The sequence below is a fragment of the Triticum aestivum genome, chromosome 2B, assembly GCF_018294505.1.
Source record: "Triticum aestivum cultivar Chinese Spring chromosome 2B, IWGSC CS RefSeq v2.1, whole genome shotgun sequence".
Classification (NCBI taxonomy): domain Eukaryota; kingdom Viridiplantae; phylum Streptophyta; class Magnoliopsida; order Poales; family Poaceae; genus Triticum; species Triticum aestivum.
This window is the reverse complement of record NC_057798.1, coordinates 518,593,449-518,619,558: the sequence shown is the minus strand read 5'-3', so window position 1 is coordinate 518,619,558 and position 26,110 is coordinate 518,593,449. Positions and strand designations below refer to the sequence as shown.

The following is a 26,110-nucleotide window of genomic DNA, read 5'->3' as shown; positions in this document are numbered from 1 at the left end:
GAGTACGTCAGAGAGGAGTTTGGGTACTGTGGAAGGCGCGTGGAGTGGAGTGAAATGCAACTAGGGTTTCGTCCGGAGTATGGATAGGGTTAAATATATGTGAGGTCGGATGATCACAATGGACCGGATCCGACGCGGCGGACGCATCCGGCATATATCTGCCTCAGATATGAGCGCGTTTAGGGAGTGCCCGTCAGTCTAGATGTGAGTAAATTGCTGAAAGCCACCACATTTGTGGCTGAGATACTACAAAACCACCGCTTTTGTCCAAAGTCACAAAAAACCACCAACTCTGTGGCAAGTGAATAACAAATCGCACTAATTCGAAACTAAGCGCGTCTAATAGCAAAACTGACGGGTGGGACCCGTCTATCCGAGCTGACGTGGCGAAGACTAGTCCTAGTCAATGGTTGACATGATGAGATGGACGGGGGGTCCCACCTGTCAGTCACACCTCCTCTCTTCTCTCCTTCTTCCTCCCCACATATCTCTCTCGCTCACTACCAATAGCGCCGCCCCTCCCCGCCGCCTGACACCGCCCCTCTCAGAACGCCTCCCCACCGCTGGGCGCCGGCCGAATCTAGTGCGTCGTAGTCATCTACGCCCGCTGCCCCTCCCCGCACACAGTCCCCTCCCTGTTCGCCCCCGGGCTCGCAACGGCGACCACACCAGCGCCGGGCGGAGGGGGCTCAGATCGAGCTCGAGCTCGGCTCTGGAAGCCCCGCCGCACTGTCCATGGCCAGATCAGGCGACCCTGGAGCCCCGCCTGCCCTATCGTTTGCGACCTCCTCCACAGATGCGTGGCGGCACCGCCTGTGCGGGAGCGGGGCGGTGGCGCTGCAGGCGCGGACTCGGGATGGCGGCGGCCGGGGGTGACGAGACTGCAGGCGCTGTGAGGGGCGGCGACGGCACAGGTGTAAGTGTGGGGCAGCGGCGCTCCAGGCGGACGTGGGATGGCGGCGGGCGCGTGGCGGCGGCGCTGGAGGCGCATGCGCGGGGCAGATGCGTTACAGGCGCGGGGCAGCGGCGTTGTGGGATGGGGCGGGGCTTGCCGGCGGGCGCACCTCCTTGAGCTCGGCCTCCAGCCGCCGGTGGAGTTCTTTGTTTGAGCCGGCCGCCGGTGGAGTTGATGAGAAGGCGACGGAGAGAAGTTTGAGGAGGAAGAAGAAGGTGTTAGACAGACAAGTGGGACCCCTGTCCACCTCAGCTAGTCAAACATTGACTAAGATTAGTCTTCGCCACATCAGCCCAGATATATGGGTCCCACCCATCAGTTTTGCTATTAACGCGGCTTAGTTTCGAATCAGTGCGATTTGTTATTCACTTGCCACAGAGTTAGTGGTTTTTTGTGACTTTGGACAAAAGTGATGGTTTTGGAGTATCTGAGCCACAAATGTGGTGGTTTTCAGCAATTTACTCTCTAGATGTTAAATTTGCGTCTGCGGAGGGACCGGGCTGCCCGGCGGGACGTTTGGGCGGATACGAGGTCCCGTTGTAGATACTCTGAAACTTTGATGAGGTTCCCAGATCACCGGGAGGCTCTACCGCTCACTTGTCGGTGGGCAAGTCTGCCTGCCCCGTCCACCACCAACATCGTCCCGCGTCATCGCGCACGCACGGGAGGCAGCAATGGCACGCCACCCGTTCGGGCGTGCCCCACGCGGCCCAATTGTTGAGCTTATCCATGCGATTCATATTGGCGATGACGAGGCTGCAGCTCGCGGTCGCTGTCGCCGTGGCGCCCGGTCCTCCGGGTTCCTGTTCCACTTCCACAGCAGTTCGACGACCCCCGCGCCATATCTCGCGCTGCCGGGGCCTCCTTCCAGGCGGACGTGGATCCTCTGACTTTACAATCCCTGCCATACCCTGCCTTTGAGTCACTGACAGGTGGGCCCCATGCTTTGTGGATCCTCTGACTTTGCAGTCCCTTCCAGGCGCAATGTCGGTCGTCGCCGCTGCCGCCTCCATTCACCCCAGCGCCACCGCCGACGGGTCCCCGCCGCAGATGGCGACGACGCGTCTCGAGCGCGGGTCCCTGCTGGTCGGCGGGCGCGAGCTCCTCTCCCAGTGCCCGCCCGAGGTCACCCTACGCGCGGCCGTCGCTGACGCCGCCCCGGGCGCCGCGTTCCTCGGCGCCAGCGCGGCGGCGCCGTCCAGCCGCCACGTCTTCTCCCTCGGCACCATCCCCAAGTAGGTGGTCACCTAAGGCTTGTTATGCTTGCGCAGCGCGCGCGTCGGTCCGAGATACTAATGCTCGTGGTGGTTGCTGTGCAGAGGATGGAGGTGGCTGTCGCTGTTCAAGTTGAAGATCTGGTGGATGGCCCCGAAGACGGGCGCGGACGCGGCGGGCGTGCCGGCGGAGACGCAGATGCTGCTTCTGGAGAAGAGGGGGAACGGGGCCGAGGACGCGGGGTACGCTCTGATGCTGCCAGCCCTCCATGGCGATTTCCGGGCTAGCCTCCAAGGGAGTCCCGAGAATGAGCTCCAATTCTGCTTCGAGAGTGGTAGGCAGACTTCACCTTGACTTATGAATGTTATGGTGCTTGGCTCAAATTGTGCGATGCTTGGAATCTTAGTGGAATGGTCGACTCTTTGCTAGGTGATCCTGATGTGCAGACGAAGGACGCTGTTGATGCGGTATTCGTCAACTCAGGGGATAATCCTTTCAAGCTTATTAAGGAATCAATCAAGTAATGCCATACTCAAAGAGTACTATATTACGACTACAACGGCATGGATTTTATTTGTTCTATGTGGAAGTGGCTCACTTGCATCTTCTGTAGGGTACTGTCCAAGATCAAAGGAACTTTCAGTCATATAGAGAGCAAGGAGGTATATATATAAGCAGGTTTTACACTTTTATCACCTAACAATTAGACTAAGGTTGTTGATCTTGGACATATCTCAATTTATTTGATTGTGACAAGTCTTTTGTAAATTTGCTACAAATGTCAGACCCCTGCAAACTTAGACTGGTTTGGATGGTGCACTTGGGATGCATTTTATAAAGCTGTCAACCCAGTAGGGATTGAAGAGGGCCTTCAAAGGTATACAAGAATTGAGTTGATCTTTGATTTGCAGGTGTTCATTATGTAATTTGCCGCACCCTTCATTTTTATTTTTTTCCTGAATACACCTCCTTCATTTGATAATTGCCATTTACTGATGATGCTGTCCCTGTAAAATAGTTTGCGTGAAGGAGGCGCACCACCAAGGTTTCTGATTATAGATGATGGTTGGCAAGAAATAGTTAACGAATTCAAGGAAGTGGATGGAGCTCTTGTTGAAGAGACTGTGTATGTATATCAGCCTTTGCTAATACATACAAAAAAGAGTGTGTGCTACGTCTGATTTTCATCTTAACATTGCCAGGTTTGCAGAGAGGCTGGTTGATCTGAAGGAGAATGACAAGTTCAGGGGAGAAGCCTGCAAGAATCTGGGAGATCTTGTCAAGAAAATCAAAGAGACACATGGAGTCAAGTACTTGATTCTTATTGCAATACTTTACTATATGCCTAATACTCCCTCCGTCCGGAATTACTTGTCATCAAAATGGATGAAAATGGATGTATCTACAACTAAAATACATCTAGATACATCCATTTCAATGACAAGTATTTCCAGACGGAGGGAGTATATAAGTAAAGGTCATCTTCTACTGAGCAAAATGTTGCATGTGAAATTTCAGGTACGTCTACGCATGGCATGCTTTACTTGGGTATTGGGGAGGTGTCTGTACATCATCGGACGTGATGGAGAAGTACAATCCAAAACTAGTTTACCCCGTCCAGTCTCCTGGTGATGTTGCAAATTTGAGGGATGTAGCCATGGACAGCTTGGAGAAATATGGAGTTGGTATCATTGATCCTGAGAAGATATATGAATTCTACAATGATCAGCACAGTTACCTTTCTAGTGTGGGTGTGGATGGTGTGAAGGTAGATGTGCAAAATGTGATGGAGACTCTCGGGCATGGCTTCGGTGGTCGTGTTGCATTAACTCGAAAGTATCAACATGCTCTTGAGGAATCTATTGCTCGGAACTTCAAAGGAAATAACCTAATATGCTGCATGAGTCACAGTTCAGACCACATCTATAGGTAAATAATCCAGTTGTGAACAGTATGAGCTATGTACATAGAATCTGACATGATTCTTCACTGTTTGTAGTGCCTTGAAGAGTGCAGTTGCTAGAGCATCAGAAGATTTCATGCCTCGGGAACCAACACTGCAAACTCTGCACATTGCTAATGTAGCATTCAATAGCCTTTTATTGGGAGAAATTTTCATCCCGGACTGGGATATGTTCCAAGTGAGATTATTGTGCACCCGTTAGTTTGATTAGTCACATTTCTGTACTTTAGTGTCAGCTAATTTTCTCTCTTTCTTTCTGATGTAAAGAGCAAGCATGAAACAGCGGAATTTCATGGAGCAGCTAGAGCTCTAAGTGGAGGTGGTGTTTATGTCAGGTGATTTTTATAGTGCATTTTCTTCAGGTGTGGTGTTTGATTTTAACCAAATCGTGCTTGATGTATAAATTTCTCCCCATGTTGATATGTAGTGACAAACCAGGAGTGCACGATTTCAATGTTCTGAAAAAGCTTGTTCTACCAGATGGCTCGATTCTAAGAGCAAGGTATGCTGGTCGTCCTACCCGCGATTGCCTGTTCAATGACCCAGTCATGGATGGTAAAAGGTATACACACACCAATTTAGCTTATCGTCTGTCCGCTGCTAATCTATTTGACGAAGAATACTAATTCATTAACTCTTGGGCAGTCTGCTGAAAATATGGAACCTGAACAATTTGTCTGCTGCTGTCGGAGTATTCAATTGTCAGGGAGCTGGAAACTGGACTTGGTTAGTCGAAGAAATTTCACATGTTCCCACCGCCGTTAACATAACCGGTCAGCTCTCGCCATCAGATGTAGAGTCTCTCGAGGAGATTGCTGGTGATGATTGGAATGGAGAGACTGCAGTATATGCTTTCAATTCATGTAATTTTTCTTTAGCTACTCATTTCTTATTTGCAATTGTGTCTTATCCATTGTACAGCCAACATCATAGTTAACTTTTGTATTGCAGGTTCTCTTTCAAGGCTCCAGAAGCACCAAAGTTTGGAGCTGTCATTGGTCACTATGACATGTGAGATCTATACCATATCACCGATACAGGTCAGATTTCTCTCCACCCCATGCTTACGTTTGTTGAGCCTAGTTTGCTTCATATTCTTACAGAAACATTCATTTTTGCACCAGGTTTACGGTGGGGCTGTTCGGTTCGCACCACTTGGACTGCTCAACATGTTCAACTCCGGTGGCGCACTCGACAGTATCACAGGCACAGTTGATTCTTCGGCTACGACAGTTCAGATCAAATGCCGAGGGCCAGGACGTTTGGGGGCGTATTCATCTGCTAGGCCGGCACTCTGCAGAGTTGATGCGCATGAAGTAGAGTTCAGTCATTCTGATGATGGCTTGCTGGCATTTGATCTCTCAGATGGATCTTCCCACAGCAGCCTCTGGAACATCGAGATTCTCTACACAGCCTCCTGAACACCTGAACCTGTATGTGACCTTGATGTCTCTTGTTGCAATTTCTGCTCTGCGCCATTCATTTATTGGAAACCAACTACTGATGTTTACACCGTGGTGGTTTCTCCGTAATTGCTGCCTCCCAGCTTCAGAAATAATTCCTCTGCTCACCGGATTTAGAAGTATGTTCTTTCTTACCATGTCGCGTCGTGTTTTCGTGTGCGTATGCGTGTGTGTTTTCTGTGTCGTTATGGCTGTTATTTTCTGTTGGACACAACTCCACATTAGAGATTTATGTAGATCACTTTTTATGAGATTATTTGGTCGAATGAACGGACGGATTTTGCAAGATTGGGGCCATCGTGCTCCAGTGCCCCAGCATTCATTCAGTTACCTGAATTCTGAAGGATATTACTCCAGTTCTAGAGCAGCTTCTCTCGTCCATCTCGGCGCCTTTGCAGCTACAACGGATGCGTGCACCTATACAATTATATATGTCGGTCCTACCGGTACCGATCAAAGCGAGCGAATCTTCGAGCTCACGAGTTTCACAGGCAGCTCCGCGAGCATGCTATTGGCGGCGACGCTCCTCGTGCTGCTCACCAGCTTGAACCACTGGCTCTCCGGGTCGCAGCTGTTGTCCGCGCTCAGGCACCGGCATGGGCTGGTGACCACGCTCTGGCCGTCCGCGCCGACATCCAGGCAGAGCATGCCGCCGCCGCTGCCGGAGCCCGACGACGACGAAGACGACGCATTGACGGCGACGTGCAGCTTGGAGTCCGACACGAGGCGCCACCGGGACATGTCGTCGTCGCACGGCGTGCCGAGGAGCACGGGCTGGCCGGCGCCCTGCGCGTGGAGGCACATCAGCGGGCTGTCACGCAGCGCCAGCCGCCCCTGCTGCGGCGCGTACTCCCACGCCTCCGTGTCGGCGCACGCGCCCAGCTCCAGCGGCTGCGCCAGTGACCGCCGCAGCACGCACAGCCCCGTCGCCGGGTGGAACAGCACTGTGTACGGCTCCGCCTCCGCGTAGCCAGGCCCTGCAAACACGCACACCAACACCGTGAAATTAGTCGCAAGCTCACAGGCCGGCCGGGCAAGACGAACAGAGCAGACCGCGGCGGGCGCGAACCTCTGAGCGGGCGCTGCAGGGGCTGGACCCTGCGGAGCGCGGTGTCGTTGCGCGGCCTGGACCAGGCCCTGTCGAGCACGCCGTAGACCTCGTCGAGGTCCAGCACGCCCTGCCGGAGGTAGTAGCTCCCTTGCAGCGTCCAGAGCGCCCAGTCGAGGTCGAGGTCGGCGGCGACGGCGGCGGCGCAGCCGTAGTAGCGGTTGTCGTTGGCGTTGCCGCCGCGGTTGTCGACGCCGAACTCGCTGAGGAAGACCGGCCAGCCCTGGTCGAGCAGGTAGAGCGCGCGGCGGGACACGCTGGCCCCGATCCGCGCGCACACCTCGTTGGGGTTGCCCGCCGCCCACTCCTGGCCGTTGGAGAAGCTGTACCAGTGCACCTCGAACGCCGCCTTCCGGGCGAAGCTGAGGCTCACCTGCCGCGAGTTGAGGAACGCCAGGTCGTTGTCGAAGCTGAGGCCGGAGAGGATCACCAGCACCCGCGGGTTCGCCGCGTGCACCGCCTCCGCGCCGCGCTGCATGTACCTGCGTTCGTGCGCCGCGTGCGTGCATTGTCAGTGACTCCGTGTCAACCCAGCTCAGCTGCATGTGCCATGACACTATGACGGGGCGGGCGCCATGTGTGGGAGTACTAGGCTTTGTCCCTTTTGCTCGAGGCATTGAAAGCTCATGCCTCCGGAGCAGACGAAGGACTACTGGTGGTTCACTGAAAGACTGATGCTGTCTGTTGGACGGCTATCCTATCACTTGCAGTAAATGCCATTACTGTCTCTCACATGCTGTGCAGGAGCAGCAGTTGGAGATGTAAAGCCAGCGGCCAACTACTACTAGGTTGTTCAGGCTCATTTACTGGCCCAGGACATGCACATGATCAAAATCTCAATGTCGTTGGTGGCTCAACGCGCATTGCCACACGCACTTGAGACTTTTATCATCACCGACATGGTCGACATTAGGAATAGGATCGTCAGTTCAACAGTGTTTACTGGTAGTGATAATAATTTTGGTTTGGTTTTAGTGATCAATCTAATCAGGGTAGGAGAAAAGCACTTACTTGTACCAGTCGTTTGAGTTCTGCCTGGGGCCTCGGAGCTCGTTCCTGAGGCTCATGCCGACGACGTGGGGGACGCCGGCGAACATGGTGGCCATCTTGGTGAGGCCGTCGACCCAGACGTCCGGCTCGAAGTAGCCGTCGCCGAAGAACCCGTTGCCGTCCGAGTTGTCGCAGCACCACCCCGGCTTGCTCACGTGGTTGTCCAGGATCACCATGACGTTGTTCTCGCCGAGGCTGCTCACCACGGCCTGTATGTATGCCATGCACACATCAACAGCTTGACACCAACACAAATTAAGCGCACTATTATACACTAAAAAGATTTACGAGCTTGCCTTGAACGCGTCGATGAGCTTGAGGTCGACGACGGCGGGGTTGTTGGCCCTGATGCCGGCGAGCGACTCGGTGAGATTGAGCCTCTGGAAAGACTGCTCGACGGTGAGGGACGAGTAGGAGGCGTTGGTCACCAGGAACGTGGGCCAGGTGAGCCGGACGCAGTTGAACCCCATGGCGGCGACGTCCCCGGCGATGGCGCCCACGGGCCGCTTGCCCAGCCCCTCCGCCAGCATCGGCTCCAGGTGCGACGGCCAGTTCACGCACGCCAGCTTCACGCGGTCCCCGGCCTCGTCCACGACCCACCGCGACGCCGTCGACAGCGTCACGGCCGCCGCCGGAGCATGGTGAAGCGCGCAATGCCACGCAAAGCCGAGAGCCAGCCACGCCGCGAGGAGAGGAGAACGCCTCACCCTCCCCATCGTCGCCATGGCGATGGGAGGCCGGGATGGCACGGAGGGCGGGCGGGTGTATATATAATGCCACACGGTACGTGGTGCAAGCTAGGTTGGCTTCGTCATGGGCCTGTGGAAGGAGGGCGAGGCTTCAAAGGAATAACTTGGTGGTGACATTGAGACGGGTCTTGACATGTGTGAGGGAAGGGCTTCAAGAGGGTGACTAGCGCTTGCCGATGTTTCAAGAATGCAACAACTATTTTATAGTGCTTGAAGGCACTGCGACGAGATCAGTGCTGTACTGCTCCTAATTCGCAACTCGGCTGAAAAGGAGATAAAGAATATGGAGGTCGGTAGAGGGTTGGAGAAAAATGGCCACCTAACTCCTGCAGTTTATATATGTTTTGGGATGCCTAATGTCGAGCGGTGCTTGTGTCGGGTAACATGTACTTTGCCCGACAGTTGATTTATGCGTGGGTTTTGGAAGGAAGCACCCCGGAGGACATTTCATATTTTACGTCAAGAAAAACATACAGTGTTGGATGACTGACGCTTTTGGCTTGTTATTCATGCGGATTATTCTTCTAGTGGGACGCAACATTCTTAGTGAGGTGTATGTGGTGACTTTCTCAGTTTTGAAGCTCCACAACGCGATCCGATCTTCGGTAGGCGAGATGTGAGTGCATGTGTGTGGTGTTGTCAGTGCTTTTGGCTTCTTATTAACAAGGATTTTTTAAATGAAAGGCAACATCCGAAGCTCTGCAATATCGATCCGGTCTTCCATAGGTGATATGTGAGTGCATTAGGAAGTGCCAACATCATCAAAATCATTGAGGGCATCTTTAATTGAAAGGATTTCTAATCATTAGGGATTTTTCTTACTGCATTGTTTGATTCATAGGGTTGCAATTCACTGGGATTTTTGTTAGGATTTATTTGTACTAAATTTCATAAGAAAATTGACATCCACTCCAAATTTATATGCAGCCTCATGGGCCCATATTGGTGCGCTCCCTCCCAACTTGGAGGGCAAGCCAACTTGTGGCGTGGGGGAAGGAGATCACGGAGAATCCGCTCACCTTGTGTGACAGCCCTAGGAGGGGAACTACACCTACCCAAGCCGCACCGCCCTTGTCCTCTTACAAATAGAGGGGCTTTTCAATCAAGCCCGTTGAACAATCGGAATTGATGTGCGTACGATGAATACCGCATACGACTTTCGTACGATGTGATTCCACTCCTGCGTGGGATTCATCGAACGGCTGATGAGGCTGTCGTACGTAAATCATACAAAAATTCGTCGTATGTGTAGCAGGACTCTTGAACAATTGTGTGAGTCGATGGTTCCTCTCCTACTAGGTTGAATTACTATTGCGACACTATCATCAGTAGGGTAAAACTAACCTGTCTCATTACGACCTAAACCCATCTCACGTTCCATATTGGTGGAAGAACAATCCAACACTTGGTGAATTCTGCTTCACAATGATAGAAAGAGCCGACATCTAAGGATCAAAATGCAACGTCGCTATGAACACTTGGCTGTCACAAGCCAGTTATGAGGGGGTGACGGTGCAGATTCCCGTCGGCAACGTTGGTAGGATACCTACCGTGGTTGGAAGTCACAGATCGAGGATCACAAGGGGAATTAACCTAGGTCTGGGCCTCCATTGAGGAGTAATACCCTACATCCTGCTTTGTTGTTATCTACAGATGGTGGGTATATCTCGTGCGAGGGATTACAATGGGATGAATGAGATACTATCGGGAGTTATTCTACCAGTGAGTAGATGGGAATGAGAGCTCCCTAGCCTCCGCTCAAGCTCCTTAATTTTCGGCAACAAAACAGTCTCGTCAAGATTAAGCCTGGGTAGGTCAAGTTGGCTGGCATGAAGACAATTGAACAACTCCAATAGGCCAGCCTTGATGACATCCCATAAATTCTGATAGAATTCTGCGGGGAAGCTATCCGGTCCTGCAGCTTTGTTATGTTCCATTTGGAACACTGTAGCTCTCACCTCCTCTTTAGTGAAAGGTGTCGTGAGTATATCGTTCTCTTCTGTCTTGACTTGTAATATCAACTGTTCGGGTCTCATCAAGGGTGATTTTACCTTCATGTGTAGGTCCAAGAAGAGATTTGTAGTATTTCATGATATAACTTTTGAGCTCTGTCTGAACTTCGATCCGCCCCTCCTCTTGTTGGAGACTAAACATACATTTATTCCTATGCCGCCCATTGGCGACCAATTGGAAATATCACATATTATTGTCGCCCTTCAAGATGAAGTCAACTTTAGATCTTTGGTAGTATTTTATTTCCTCATCTCACAAAAGATGTCAATCTTCTCATTGGACTGATTCTGTAGTTCATCATCTCTGCGCTTTTGTCGAGGTCGTCAATAATGATGGAGAGGCGTTGCTTTTCTTTTCTTACATCCCATTGGTGTGTTTTGCCCATCCAAATAGGTATTTCCTTATGGCCCTTATTTTAAATTTTCACTTCTGAATAGGTGTATGACCAACGACAGGCCTGTCCCATACATTTTTGATTATGTCTGCAAAACCTTCCCAGTGCAACCACCCCAATTCAAACATGAAAAGTCGGCGAGCGGGTGGGCTGTTAGACTTAAAATCAAGAATGATGGGCACATGATCTGATAGTGCCTCGTGTTGGGGAACGCAGTAAATTCAAAAAAATTCCTACGCACACGCAAGATCCATCTAGGTGATGCATAGCAACGAGAGGGGAGAGTGTTGTCTACATACCCTCGTAGACCGAAAGAGGAAGCGTTATGACAACGCGGTTGATGTAGTCGTACGTCTTCACGATCCGACCGGTCCTAGTACCGAAAGTACGGCACCTCCGCGATCTGCACACGTTCGGCTCGGTGACGTCACACGAACTCTCGATCCAACTGAGTATCGAGGGAGAGCTTCGTCAGCACGACATCGTGATGATAGTGATGATGAAGTTACCGACGCAGGGCTTCGCCTAAGCATTACAATGATATGACTGAGGTGGAATCTGTGGAGTGGGGCACCGCACACGGCTAAGACAACTGTCAACTTGTGTGTCTATGGGGTGCCCCCCTCCCCCGTATATAAAGGAGGGGAGGAGGAGGAGGGCCCCCCACAAGGGGCGCGCCCAAGGGGGGGGGATTCCTACTCCTACTAGGAGTAGGTTTCCCCCTTTCCTAGTCCAACTAGGAGAAGGAAGGGAAGGAGGAAGAGGGCAGAAGGAAGGAGGGGGGCGCCGCCCCTCCTAGTCCAATTCGGACCAGCCCATGAGGGGGGCGTGCGGCCACCCCTTGAGGCCCTTCTCTCCTTTCCCGTATGGCCCATTAAGGCCCACTACTTCCCCCGGCGAATTCCCTTAACTCTCCGGTACTCCGAAAAATACCCGAATCACTCGTAACCTTTTCTATGTCTGAATATAGCCTTCCAATATATCGATCTTTACGTCTCGACCATTTCGAGACTCCTCGTTAGGTCCGGGATCTCATCCGGGACTCTGAACAACCTTCGATACATCAAATCACATAACTCGTAACACAAATCATCATCGAACGTTAAGCGTGCAGACCCTACATGTTCGAGAACTATGTAGACATGACCGAGACACATCTCCGGTCAATAACCAGAACCTGGATGCTCATATTGGCTCCTACATATTCTACGAAGATCTTTATTGGTCAAACCGCATAACAACATACGTTGTCCCCTTTGTCATCGGTATGTTACTTGTCTGAGATTCGATCGTCGGTATCATCATACCTAGTTCAATCTTGTTACCAGCAAGTCTCTTTACTCGTTCCGTAACGCACCATCCCGCAACTAACTCATTAGTCACATTGCTTGCAAGGCTTATAGTGATGTGCATTACCGAGAGGGCCCAGAGATACCTCTCCGATACACGGAGTGACAAATCCTAATCTCGATCTATGCCAACCCAGCAAACACCTTCGGAGACACCTGTAGAGCATCTTTATAATCACCTAGTTATGTTATGACATTTGATAGCACACAAGGTGTTCCTCCGGTATTTGGGAGTTGCATAATCTCATAGTCAGAGGAACATGTATAAGTCATGAAGAAAGCAATAGCAATAGAACTCAACGATCATAATGCTAAGCTAACAGATGGGTCTTGTCCATCACATCATTCTCTAATGATGTGATCCCGTTCATCAAATGACAAGACATGTCTATGGTCAGGAAACTTAACCATCTTTGATTAACGAGCTAGTCTAGTAGAGGCATACTAGGGACACTTTGTTTCGTCTATGTATTCACACATGTATCAAGTTCCGGTTAATACAATTCTAACATGAATAATAAACATTTATCATGATATAAGGAAATATAAATAACAACTTTATTATTACCTCTAGGGCATATTTCCTTCACCTCGATATGCTCTAGGGCCCACACAGTGACCATAGGAAATTTATCTCCCACTCGGTATCCATGAGTACCCTATCGAGCTTCACGTACTGGAACAAAACAGTTATTGGCCCAAGTGAATTGCTGCCCCACATAATAGCTTCCCCAATATTCAAACTGTTAATCAGAACATTCAATATGACAGTTTGATGGTTGTCAAAGCGGTCATTACTTTTCTCTTCCTGGTACCTAAGTATATTAAAGTCCCATCCAGTAATCATTGGATGCGGGTTATCCTTAGCTAGGTTCACCAATTCCTAAAGGAAAGCAGATTTATGCTCATCTTGGGCAGCCCCATAGTGCAACAAGGCTCCATGGAAAATTATCAGCTCTGTTTTGGAGGTTGAATTTAATGTGAAATTCACTAGTCGAAAAGATTATCAAGTCCATGGTTGTGGTCTATATCCCAAATAGAATTCCTCTGAACTTTCCACGTGCTACTATGCCATGTGTAGTCGAAGCCACCTGAAAGGTGACTAAGGACATATGCACGAAAGTCACATTTTGTCAGCCTCGAAAATGGCCACAAAATCCAGTCCATGTTCTCTCACACAATTATCAATGTGTTTATGTTTAGCCAAGTCTGAAAGACCTCTGCTATTCCAAAATATGCCTCTCATTTGAAAACTCAAGTTGTGGTGGCTAACTTCGCCTTCTTTTGTTTTTTTTGAGGAATGTGATTTTGATTTTCGTGAAGACGCTATAAAGTCACAAAACATGAATTCAAGTCTTGCGTCATCTAATCCAATCTCAATAACCGCACCAACCAAATGAGAGAGAAGTGGACCATCATATGTGGCATCCACCTCCTTCTCCTCGGTGTCAGGGTGTTAGGACTGGGTTTTCGGGATATTAATTTTCTAGAAAATGCCCCTTGTGCTCACCAGCCCCAGGATTACTGTTAGCTGGTGAGACACCAACTTGATACAGAAACTCCAAGCAAAATACATAATATGTAGTACAAGACCATTCTGGCCTATGAGTGCAACACAAGTTTTCTAGTGGTTGGTGGCGGAAGCGGGTTGCGGTTCATCAGCGTCTATGGGACTCCATTTCCCACAGGAACAGCTGACCTGGATAACTCCTATCTTCGCGAAACTGCTATCATCATTGCGTAGGTTCCGGGGCTGTCATCGCAACGCTCCTCTCCAAGCAAGAGATCTGGCCAAGACAATAGCCAGGGACAAGACAGTGAGTACTTTTGAATGTACTCACAAACATTATGAACACCGGTATAATATAACAGAAGATAAACATGCTCTGAAGTATTCTATGATCACAACGTCAGTCACGGAATAAAATCCTTGATGCATGCACGCAGGTTATTCATATACAACATGAATATGCAATAATGGAGTAGAAATAAAATGCACCAATCGGGTGTCTGAAGCGACGCCTCGAAAAGATCATGATATAAAGCATGCCTCAGTCGGGCGTCTAAGTGACACCACATAAAGGGCTTATAAGGTAAATAAATAACAAACATGCCATAGTCGGGCGTCTGTGCGACACCACATAAAGGGCTTATAAAGTAAATAAACAACAAACATGCCACAGTCGGGCGTCTGTGCGACACCACATAAAGGGCTTATAAGGTAAATAAATAACAAACATGCCACAGTCGGGCGTCTGTGCGACACCACATAAAGGGCTTATAAAGTAAATAAACAAAAAACATGCCACAGTCGGGCGTCTGTGCGGCACCTCATAAAGGGCTTATAAGAAAATAATCACAATGAATATCCAGGAGGTAGAACCGTCCCAGGGATACTCAATAATTTAAATAATACAAAGGGTTAGTCCATAATAATAATGATCATAATCATCATAAGTCACAAGTCCCGATCCATGTTCTGGTTTAGTTGTTTCTCCTCCGAAGACCGACACTAAGACCGACACTTGACCCAATCCAGACTGTAGTCCTTAACCATGGACACGGCTATTCGAATAGATATAATCTCTGCAGAGGGTGTACTCTTTACCCACGAGTAACGGATTCCTTTAGTCCATCTGGACTAATTTCGTCTACGGTCTTTTAATTGAAAACACACCTGACCTGCACACACTAGCTTAACTTACCGGTGTCTAGAATCACCCACGACACCTGTCAAGCAAAACTCTAAGTGGGGAGGCTACAACCTCGAGTAGCATGGGATCACAAAATTTATAACGCGCGCAAACTAGGGGAGCTACTCCGTCGGCTACAACCGGAAACACCCATGCCCCCGGACCAGGTGGCATGCCTACCGGATGCAGCCGGTATCTTCCACCATGGCCTCTCTGTACGGTGTGTGCCAGGAAGGGGTTGAAAACTTACTGAACCGTACCCTACCTATGGCAGGGACAAGTGGTAGTACGAAACAAGTATGGGGGTTACTGGAACAAGACTCGATCTATGGTCGACTCAAGAGGTTTAAGTATTCCCTGCATGATTAGCATAACAAAAATGTATTTTCAACCAACAGACAAAATCACCACTCCTCATACCCCGTCATGCCATACCGGACACAACCGTCTCGACGGAGGACTAGGGACAAGCCCGTGTCTACCCAAGACAGAGGCTTTTCCCGGATTCCTTCCGGTATGCATGAAAAGCATACGATGGTGATTACTATCATAACATATCAAATTCCAATAGCACGGAATCATCAATATGCACTTATGAGTATCATCATATCATCGCATAAAATAACGAAAACTCCAAGACAAGGGGTGTTGTAACCGTATCAAACAACACATGACAATATTATGCCAGGGTTCAAAAAGCTTGCCTTCATGTTGTGAAGAGGCAGGGTGCATTCCAAAACTTTTGAAAGTTGCCTTCTTCTTCACAATCCTATTTTTGAAAATATTCAAAATTAACACAAACAAAAAAAACAGTACAAAAAGTTTTCCTAATTATTTTTGAAATAAATCTTAAAATAAACTAGGTGAAATTTGAGAGAGGTAGGAAAAAGAATCAACTCATTTGGAGTTATATTTAAACAGTTATAGCCAGTCAAAGATTAGTCAAATTTCTGTTTTAAAATAAAACAGAAAAAGAAATATGTTTCGAAATAAAAAACACGTCAAAGACGTACTCTGGGTTTACGCCTCCACTTACGCCAGCGTGGACCGACTCATGGGTCACTGACAGTGGGTCCACGGGGCCCACTGGTCAGGTTTGACCAGTCGCCTCTCCCTCCTTTCTCCTCTGCCCGAGCGGCGGGACTCCGGCGATCATCGTCGATGAACGGCGGTTCCCCGCGGGGTTCTGAGGGCGGGGATGGATCCGCTAGTCCAGGGCGGTCCTCTTGGTGGTCGACAGGCTGGCGGGGGCGAAGGGAGTCGCCGGCGGCGAGCTCCGCGGCGGAGGTGGCTTTAGGATGATTTGGGGGTTCGGGCTATGGTGGCTCTCCGTCGAAGCTGGGGGTTTGGGCGGCTCCGCAAGACCAAGTGGAGTCGGGTGGTGGCGCTGGATGGACGGGGGAGGGCCTGCTCATGACGAACTGAGCCGGTGAGTGGCGGCGGCCGAACTGGCCGGAGGCGAGGAAGAAAGCCTTCCTCCGTCGATTGCTGGCTGTGGGGGCTCTAAAGGGATGGCCTGAGGTTGCCTGGGGGTCTGGATGAGCTAGAGGGGCCTCCATTTATAGTGTAGCTAGGTTGGTTCCGCGACCATGGATAAGAACGCCGGCGAACCGCCGTTCTATTGCAGCAGGGGGTGCGTGGCGGCGACGAGCGCTAGCAGACGCGTTCTTGGATAAGCTCGGGCTGCTCCAGAGGGCAGCTGGCGCACGCGTGTGGCTTGGGCGGCGCCGTCCATGGCAGGAACCCACTATGGCCGGCCGCTAGCCGCCGTGGCCGACCTGACGGTGTCGCTGTGGGGCTCCAGGGGCGGCCTGGAGTATCCTGGTGAGTGGATGAGGACGGGTGTGGCTCTGCAGGTGAGCAAAGGCCAGGGGCCAGACGCGGTGACCCGTGCGCACGCACGTGCAAAACACGCGCTCTGGGCGCGCCCAGCGCACGCACGCCAGGTGCTCGACGAAATGCCAGTGTGTGTTAGAGAGCTCAGGTGATGCTGGTAGTTAACAGGCCTGGGTTAGGGTTAGCTAGGAGCTTAGTGGACAAGTTAGTTAGGTCAGAAGATCAAGTTCACAATGTCAATTAAAATTCATGCCAAATCTGGCCATGCACACAAAGTGTTCGACATAATGCTAGAGGCATCTAGGTAGTTCTTGGGGTGGCCAAAAATCATCAGATCCTAGTCTCTTTAGATGATGAAGAGGTTGGCAAGATTAGTTTGGCAAAAACAGAAACTTGTTAGTGCAAATTTTTGAGAAAACCAATTTTGGGCAGAAACTAAAGGCTATTATTTCATGAACCAAAAGTACTCCAATGGGTCCATTCTCCTGGACTTAAGGGTTTGGTAGGGAGGACTATAAGCAAGAAAAAGAATCATGGGCAACAGAGCAACACAAAATGGAGTTGCAGTAGAAAAGGCCAATATGGTCCAGAGAGCAAAAGAGGATGTTTTGATCAAATTTTCCAAAGAACACCAGTGGGTTTTTGCACAAAATTGAATTATATACTCCTACTGACCTCCCTTAATTTTGGTGGAAGTTTTAAAGAAATATTTAAATAGGTTGTAGTGCAATTTTACCAACTGGACCAGTTTTGAAAACTAGGGGTAGAGCTTAAAATCTACAATGAATAAAAGATATTTTCGCACCAGAGTGATTTAAAAACACCACATGGCATCCCCAAATTTTGGTGAAAATTTTAAATGCATTTGCCAATTGGTTGCAGTGCAAAAGAGGCTCTAAAACTTATGAAAATCACTTTAAAAGAATAAAGCTCAGGAAAAATAATTATGCAAATAAATCCACTGATAAAAGAATTGTTTTTATTGAGAGGGTATACAAGTCCAATGATAATTTTGGAAAGTTTTTACTTGGGGTAAAAACTTCACAATATCAAAGAAAAGAGAGGCTCTGAAAGCAAAAGAAAATCCAGAAAGTAAAAATTTTAATCTCCTGGCAAATTTTTTAATAAACAAATCATGGTTAAATTTTTGGGGTGTTACAACACTGCCCCCCTTATGAAAAATCTCATCCTCGAGATTTGCTAAGGGCTGTTTTGAAAAATCTTACTCCTACCATCACAAAAATAACCATCCTACTCATGTAATTAAAACGTAGCTACAGTGAGTGGGCAATAAGTGGTGCAAAACTACAGTGTGGCATACTGGCGTTGCATGGAAAATTTTACGGTCAATTTCTACTATTGGTTACAGTAAATTTAGAATAAACTTCTATATTACTAAAAATACGCTGGTCGTACCCGAGAGCACAGTGCTCTCTGTGGCCGACAGGTGGACCCAGGGTCCACTGTCGGTCTCTTCCTCTACCTCTGGCTCTCTCCTTCTTCCTCTCTCTCGCGTGCTTTCCCGTGCTTTCTCCACCGGTGACGTCTAGCTCGTAGGGCATCTAGGCCGTACTGCGATAGTGCGCGGCGTGCTTGCTGCCGGCGCAGCGTGCACTCACCTCGTGGGCTAGTGCGTTGTCGGCACTGCTCGCGGATTCCCCTCCGAACACCGGCGATCGAGCGACGAGCGGCGCTGGTGGACTTCGCCCACCGTACTACCGATCTTGAGCTATAAAATGACTGAGGTGCTCCTTCTTCTTCCTCACACCTGGCCTCGCTTCTCCTCCTCCTCCCTTCTCCTCCATTTCTCTTTGCAGGAGCTCGAGACAAGGCTCTAATGGCGGAGGTGATGACGGACTGGTACGTGATCCTGATGTGTAGAGGGTTGGCGGCATTGCTGGGGTTCTTCGTGAAGGAAATATGCCCTAGAGGCAATAATAAAGTCATTATTTATTTCCTCATATCATGATAAATGTTTATTATTCATGCTAGAATTGTATTAACCGAAAACATGATACATGTGTGAATACATAGACAAACACATAGTCACTAGTATGCCTCTACTTGACTAGCTCATTAATCAAAGATGGTTATGTTTCCTAACCATAGACATGTGTTGTCATTTGATTAATGGGATCACATCATTAGGAGAATGATGTGATTGACATGACCCATTCTGTTAGCCTAGCACTTGATCGTTTAGTATACTGCTATTGCTTTCTTCATGACTTATACAAAGTTCCTGCAACTATGAGATTGTGCAACTCCCGTTTACCGGAAGAACACTTTGTGTGCTACCAAACGTCACAACGTAACTGGGTGATTATAAAGGTGCTCTACAGGTGTTTCCGAAGGTACATGTTGGGTTGGCATAATTCGAGATTAGGATTTGTCACTCCGATTGTCGGAGAGGTATCTCTGGGCCCTCTCGGTAATACTCATCACCTAAGCCTTGCAAGCATGTAACTAATGAGTTAGTTATGAGATGACGTATTACGGAACGAGTAAAGAGACTTGCCGGTAACGAGATTGAACTAGGTATTGGATACCGACGATCAAATCTCGGGCAAGTAACATACCGATGACAAAGGGAACAAAGTATGTTGTTATGCGGTTTGACCGATAAAGATCTTCGTAGAATATGTAGGAACCAATATGGGCATCCAGGTCCCGCTATTGGTTATTGACCGAGAATGGTTTTAGGTCATGTCTACATAGTTCTCGAACCCGTAGGGTCCGCACGCTTAACGTTTCGATGACAGTTTTATTATGAGTTTATAAGTTTTGATGTACCGAAGTTTGTTCGGAGTCCCGGATGTGATCACGGACATGACGAGGAGTCTCGGAATGGTCGAGACATAAAGATTGATATATTGGAAGCCTATGTTTGGACATCGGAATGGTTCCGGGTGAAATCGGCATTTTACCGGAGTACCGGGAGGTTACCGGAACCCCCCGGGGGGTTAATGGGCCTACATGGGCCAAGAGGGAGAAGAGGAAGGAGCAAGGAGGGGGCCGCGCGCCCCTCCCCCTCCTAGTCCGAATAGGACAAGGGAAGGGGGGCGGCGCCCCCCCTTTCCTTCTCCTCTTCCTCCTCTTTCCCCCTCTCTCCTACTCCAACTTGGAAAAGGGGAGTCCTACTCCCGGTGGGAGTAGGACTCCCCCCTTGGCGCGCCCCCTTAGGCCGGCGGCCTCCTCCCCCCTGGCTCCTTTATATACGGGGGCGGGGGGCACCCCATAGACACACAAGTTGATCTACGGATCGTTCCTTAGCCGTGTGCGATGCCCCCTTCCACCATATTCCACCTCGGTCATATCGTCGCGGAGTTTAGGCGAAGCCCTGCGCCGGTAGAACATCATCATCGTCACCACGCCGTCGTGCTGACGGAACTCATCTCCGGAGCCTTTGCTGGATCGGAGGGCCGGAGATCGTCATCGAGCTGAACGTGTGCTGAACTCGGAGGCTCCGTACGTTCGGTGCTTGGATCGGTCGATCGTGAAGACGTACGACTACATCAACTGCATTGTGATAACACTTCCGCTTAGGGTCTACGAGGGTACGTGGACGAACACTCTCCCCTCTCGTTGCTATGTCATCACCATGATCTTGCGTGTGCGTAGGAATTTTTTTGAAATTACTACGTTCCCCAACAGTGGCATCCGAGCCTAGGTTTTATGCGTTGATGTTATATGCACGAGTAGAACACAAGTGAGTTGTGGACGATATAAGTCATACTGCCTACCAGCATGTCATACTTTGGTTCAGCGGTATTGTGAGATGAAGCGGCCCGGACCGACATTACGCGTACGCTTACGCGAGACTGGTTTCACCGTTACGAGCACTCGTGCTTAAAGGTGGCTGGCGGGTGTCTGTCTCTCTCACTTTAGTTGAACCGAGTGTGGCTACGCCCGGTCCTTGCGAAGGTTAAAACGGAGTCTATTTGACAAACTATCGTTGTGGTTTTGATGCGTAGGTGAGAACGGTTCTTGCTAAGCCCGTAGCAGCCACGTAAAATTTGCAACAACAAAGTAGAGGACGTCTAACTTGTTTTTGCAGGGCATGTTGTGATGTGATATGGTCAAGACGTGATGCTATATTTTATTGTATGAGATGATCATGTTTTGTAACCGAAGTTATCGGCAACTGGCAGGAGCCATATGGTTGTCGCTTTATTGTATGAAATGCAAACGCCCTGTAATTGCTTTACTTTATCACTAAGCGGTAGCGATAGTCGTAGAAGCAATAGATGGCGTAACGACAACGATGCTACGATGGAGATCAAGGTGTCGCGCCGGTGACGATGGTGATCATGACGGTGCTTCGGAGATGGAGATCACAAGCACAAGATGATGATGGCCATATCATATCACTTATATTGATTGCATGTGATGTTTATCCTTTATGCATCTTATCTTGCTTTGATTGACGGTAGCATTTTAAGATGATCTCTCACTAAAATTATCAAGAAGTGTTCTCCCTGAGTATGCACCGTTGCCAAAGTTCGTCGTGCCGAGACACCACGTGATGATCGGGTGTGATAAGCTCTACGTCCATCTACAACGGGTGCAAGCCAGTTTTGCACACGCAGAATACTCAGGTTAAACTTGACGAGCCTAGCATATGCAGATATGGCCTCGGAACACAGAGACCGAAAGGTCGAGCGTGAATCATATAGTAGATATGATCAACATAGTGATGTTCACCATTGAAAACTACTCCATCTCACGTGATGATCGGTTATGGTTTAGTTGATTTGGATCACGTGATCACTTAGATGACTAGAGAGATGTCTGTCTAAGTGGGAGTTCTTAAGTAATATGATTAATTGAACTTAAATTTATCATGAACTTAGTACCTGATAGTATCTTGCTTGTCTATGTTTGTTTGTAGATAGATGGCTCGTGCTGTTGTTCCGTTGAATTTTAATGCGTTCCTTGAGAAAGCAAAGTTGAAAGATGATGGTAGCAATTACACGGACTGGGTCCGTAACCTGAGGATTATCCTCATTGCTGCACAGAAGAGTTACGTCCTGGAAGCACCGCTGGGTGCCAGGCCTGCTGCTGATGCAACTGACGACGTTAAGAACGTCTGGCAGAGCAAAGCTGATGACTACTCTATAGTTCAGTGTGCCATGCTTTACGGCTTGGAACCGGGTCTTCAACGACGTTTTGAACGTCATGGAGCATATGAGATGTTCCAGGAGTTGAAGTTAATATTTCAAGCAAATGCCCGGATTGAGAGATATGAAGTCTCCAATAAGTTCTATAGCTGCAAGATGGAGGAGAATAGTTCTGTCAGTGAACACATACTCAGAATGTCTGGGTATAATAATCACTTGATTCAACTGGGAGTTAATCTTCCTGATGATAGTGTCATTGACAGAATTCTCCAATCACTGCCACCAAGCTACAAGAGCTTCGTGATGAACTATAATATGCAAGGGATGAACAAGACTATTCCCGAGCTCTTCGCGATGCTGAAAGCCGCGGAGGTAGAAATCAAGAAGGAGCATCAAGTGTTGATGGTCAACAAGACCACTAGTTTCAAGAAGAAGGGCAAAGGGAAGAAGAAGGGGAACTTCAAGAAGAACGGCAAGCAAGTTGCTGCTCAAGAGAAGAAACCCAAGTCTGGACCTAAGCCTGAAACTGAGTGCTTCTACTGCAAGCAGACTGGACACTGGAAGCGGAACTGCCCCAAGTATTTGGCGGATAAGAAGGATGGCAAAGTGAGCAAAGGTATATGTGATATACATGTTATTGATGTGTACCTAACTAGAGCTCGTAGTAGCACCTGGGTATTTGATACTGGTTCTGTTGCTAATATTTGCAACTCGAAACAGGGACTACGGAATAAGCGAGCACTGGCCAAGGACGAGGTGACGATGCGCGTGGGAAACGGTTCCAAAGTCGATGTGATCGCGGTCGGCACGCTACCTCTACATCTACCTTCGGGATTAGTTTTAGACCTGAATAATTGTTATTTGGTGCCAGCGTTGAGCATGAACATTATATCTGGATCTTGTTTGATGCGAGACGGTTATTCATTTAAATCAGAGAATAATGGTTGTTCTATTTATATGAGTAATATCTTTTATGGTCATGCACCCTTGAAGAGTGGTCTATTTTTATTGAATCTCGATAGTAGTGATACACATATTCATAATGTTGAAGCCAAAAGATGCAGAGTTGATAATGATAGTGCAACTTATTTGTGGCACTGCCGTTTAGGTCATATCGGTGTAAAACGCATGAAGAAACTCCATACTGATGGACTTCTGGAATCACTTGATTATGAATCACTTGGTACTTGCGAACCGTGCCTCATGGGCAAGATGACTAAAACACCGTTCTCCGGAACTATGGAGAGAGCAACAGATTTGTTGGAAATCATACATACAGATGTATGTGGACCGATGAATGTTGAGGCTCGTGGCGGATATCGTTATTTTCTCACCTTCACAGATGATTTGAGCAGATATGGGTATATCTACTTAATGAAGCACAAGTCTGAAACATTTGAAAAGTTCAAAGAATTTCAGAGTGAAGTGGAAAATCATCGTAACAAGAAAATAAAGTTTCTACGATCTGATCGTGGAGGAGAATATTTGAGTTACGAGTTTGGTTTACATTTGAAACAATGCGGAATAGTTTCGCAACTCACGCCACCCGGAACACCACAACGAAATGGTGTGTCCGAACGTCGTAATCGTACTTTACTTGATATGGTGCGATCTATGATGTCTCTTACCGATTTACCGCTATCGTTTTGGGGTTATGCTTTAGAGACGGCCGCATTCACGTTAAATAGGGCACCATCTAAATCCGTTGAGACGACGCCTTATGAACTGTGGTTTGGCAAGAAACCAAAGTTGTCGTTTCTTAAAGTTTGGGGCTGCGATGCTTATGTGAAGAAACTTCAACCAGATAAGCTCGAACCCAAATCGGAGAAATGTGTCTTCATAGGATACCCAAAAGAGACTGTTGGGTACACCTTCTATCACAGATCCGAAGGCAAGACATTCGTTGCTAAGAATGGATCCTTTCTAGAGAAGGAATTTCTCTCGAAAGAAGTGAGTGGGAGGAAAGTAGAACTTGATGAGATAACTGTATCTACTCCCTTATTGGAAGGTAGTTCATCACGAGAACCGGTTCCTGTGACGACTACACCAATTAGTGAGGAAGCTAATGATATTGATCATGAAACTTCAGATCAAGTTTCTGCTGAACCTCGTAGGTCTACCAGAGTAAGATCCGCACCAGAGTGGTACGGTAATCCTATTCTGGAAGTCATGTTACTTGACCATGATGAACCTACGAACTATGAGGAAGCGATGATGAGCCCAGATTCCGCAAAATGGCTAGAGGCCATGAAATCTGAGATGGGATCCATGTATGAAAACAAAGTATGGACTTTGGTTGACTTGCCCGATGATCGGCAAGCCATTGAGAATAAATGGATCTTTAAGAAGAAGACTGACGCTGATGGTAATGTTACTGTCTATAAAGCTCGACTTGTTGCGAAAGGTTTTCGACAAGTTCAAGGGGTTGACTACGATGAGACTTTCTCACCCGTAGCGATGCTTAAGTCTGTCCGAATCATGTTGGCTATTGCTGCATTTCATGATTATGAAATTTGGCAAATGGATGTCAAGACTGCATTCTTGAATGGATTTCTAGAAGAAGAGTTGTATATGATGCAGCCGGAAGGTTTTGTTGATCCAAAAGGTGCTGACAAAGTGTGCAAGCTCCAGCGTTCCATTTATGGACTGGTGCAAGCATCTCGGAGTTGGAATAAACGCTTTGATAGTGTGATCAAAGCATATGGTTTTATACAGACTTTTGGAGAAGCCTGTATTTACAAGAAAGTGAGTGGGAGCTCTGTAGCATTTCTAGTTTTATATGTTGATGACATATTATTAATTGGAAATGATATAGAATTTCTGGATAGCATAAAGGGATACTTGAATAAAAGTTTTTCAATGAAAGACCTCGGTGAAGCTGCTTACATATTGGGCATCAAGATCTATAGAGATAGATCAAGACGCTTAATAGGACTTTCACAAAGCACATACCTTGACAAAATTTTGAAAAAGTTCAAAATGGATCAGGCAAAGAAAGGATTCTTGCCTGTGCTACAAGGTGTGAAGTTGAGTCAAACTCAATGCCCGACCACAGCAGAAGATAGAGAGAAAATGAAAAATGTTCCCTATGCTTCAGCCATAGGCTCTATCATGTATGCAATGCTGTGTACCAGACCTGACGTATGCTTAGCAATAAGCTTGGCAGGAAGGTACCAAAGTAATCCAGGAGTGGATCACTGGACAGCGGTCAAGAACATCCTGAAATACCTGAAAAGGACTAAGGATATGTTTCTCGTATATGGAGGTGACAAAGAGCTAGTCGTAAATGGTTACGTCGATGCAAGCTTTGACACTGATCCGGACGATTCTAAATCGCAAACCGGATACGTGTTTTATTAAACGGTGGAGCTGTAAGTTGGTGCAGTTCTAAACAAAGCGTCGTGGCGGGATCTACATGTGAAGCGGAGTACATAGCTGCTTCTGAAGCAGCGAATGAAGGAGTCTGGATGAAGGAGTTCATTTCCGATCTAGGTGTCATACCTAGTGCATCGGGACCAATGAAGATCTTCTGTGACAATACTGGTGCAATTGCCTTGGCAAAGGAATCCAGATTTCACAAGAGGACCAAGCACATCAAGAGACGCTTCAATTCCATTCGGGACCAAGTCCAAGTGGGAGACATAGAGATTTGCAAGATACATACGGATCTGAATGTTGCAGACCCGTTGACTAAGCCTCTCTCACGAGCAAAACATGATCAGCACCAAGACTCCATGGGTGTTAGAATCATTACTATGTAATCTAGATTATTGACTCTAGTGCAAGTGGGAGACTGAAGGAAATATGCCCTAGAGGCAATAATAAAGTTATTATTTATTTCCTCATATCATGATAAATGTTTATTATTCATGCTAGAATTGTATTAACCGGAAACATGATACATGTGTGAATACATAGACAAACACATAGTCACTAGTATGCCTCTACTTGACTAGCTCATTAATCAAAGATGGTTATGTTTCCTAACCATAGACATGTGTTGTCATTTGATTAATGGGATCACATCATTAGGAGAATGATGTGATTGACATGACCCATTCTGTTAGCCTAGCACTTGATCGTTTAGTATACTGCTATTGCTTTCTTCATGACTTATACAAAGTTCCTGCAACTATGAGATTGTGCAACTCCCGTTTACCGGAAGAACACTTTGTGTGCTACCAAACGTCACAACGTAACTG

General features: G+C 48.0%; 2 protein-coding genes across 2 annotated transcripts; one reads left to right on the top strand and one right to left on the bottom strand.

Annotated features, from left to right (window-relative positions):
- Window positions 1–1,721: 1,721 nt before the first annotated feature.
- LOC123045772 (probable galactinol--sucrose galactosyltransferase 2) lies at window positions 1,722–5,866 on the top strand. The gene is made up of 14 exons (XM_044468947.1): window positions 1,722–2,190; window positions 2,275–2,504; window positions 2,600–2,690; window positions 2,784–2,832; window positions 2,956–3,047; window positions 3,189–3,296; window positions 3,373–3,480; window positions 3,689–4,099; window positions 4,170–4,311; window positions 4,401–4,468; window positions 4,561–4,695; window positions 4,779–4,996; window positions 5,085–5,173; window positions 5,258–5,866. The coding sequence occupies exons 1-14, from the start codon at window positions 1,940–1,942 to the stop codon at window positions 5,552–5,554; spliced, it is 2,289 nt and encodes a 762-aa protein (XP_044324882.1). The 5' UTR covers window positions 1,722–1,939; the 3' UTR covers window positions 5,555–5,866.
- On the bottom strand, window positions 5,831–8,679 carry LOC123045773 (glycosyl hydrolase 5 family protein). The gene is made up of 4 exons (XM_044468948.1): window positions 8,051–8,679; window positions 7,716–7,963; window positions 6,666–7,186; window positions 5,831–6,573 (listed from the first exon to the last, which is right to left on the bottom strand). Exons 1-4 carry the CDS (start codon window positions 8,477–8,479, stop codon window positions 6,050–6,052), a joined length of 1,722 nt encoding a protein of 573 aa, XP_044324883.1. The 5' UTR covers window positions 8,480–8,679; the 3' UTR covers window positions 5,831–6,049.
- Between the last annotated feature and the right edge of the window lie 17,431 nt (window positions 8,680–26,110).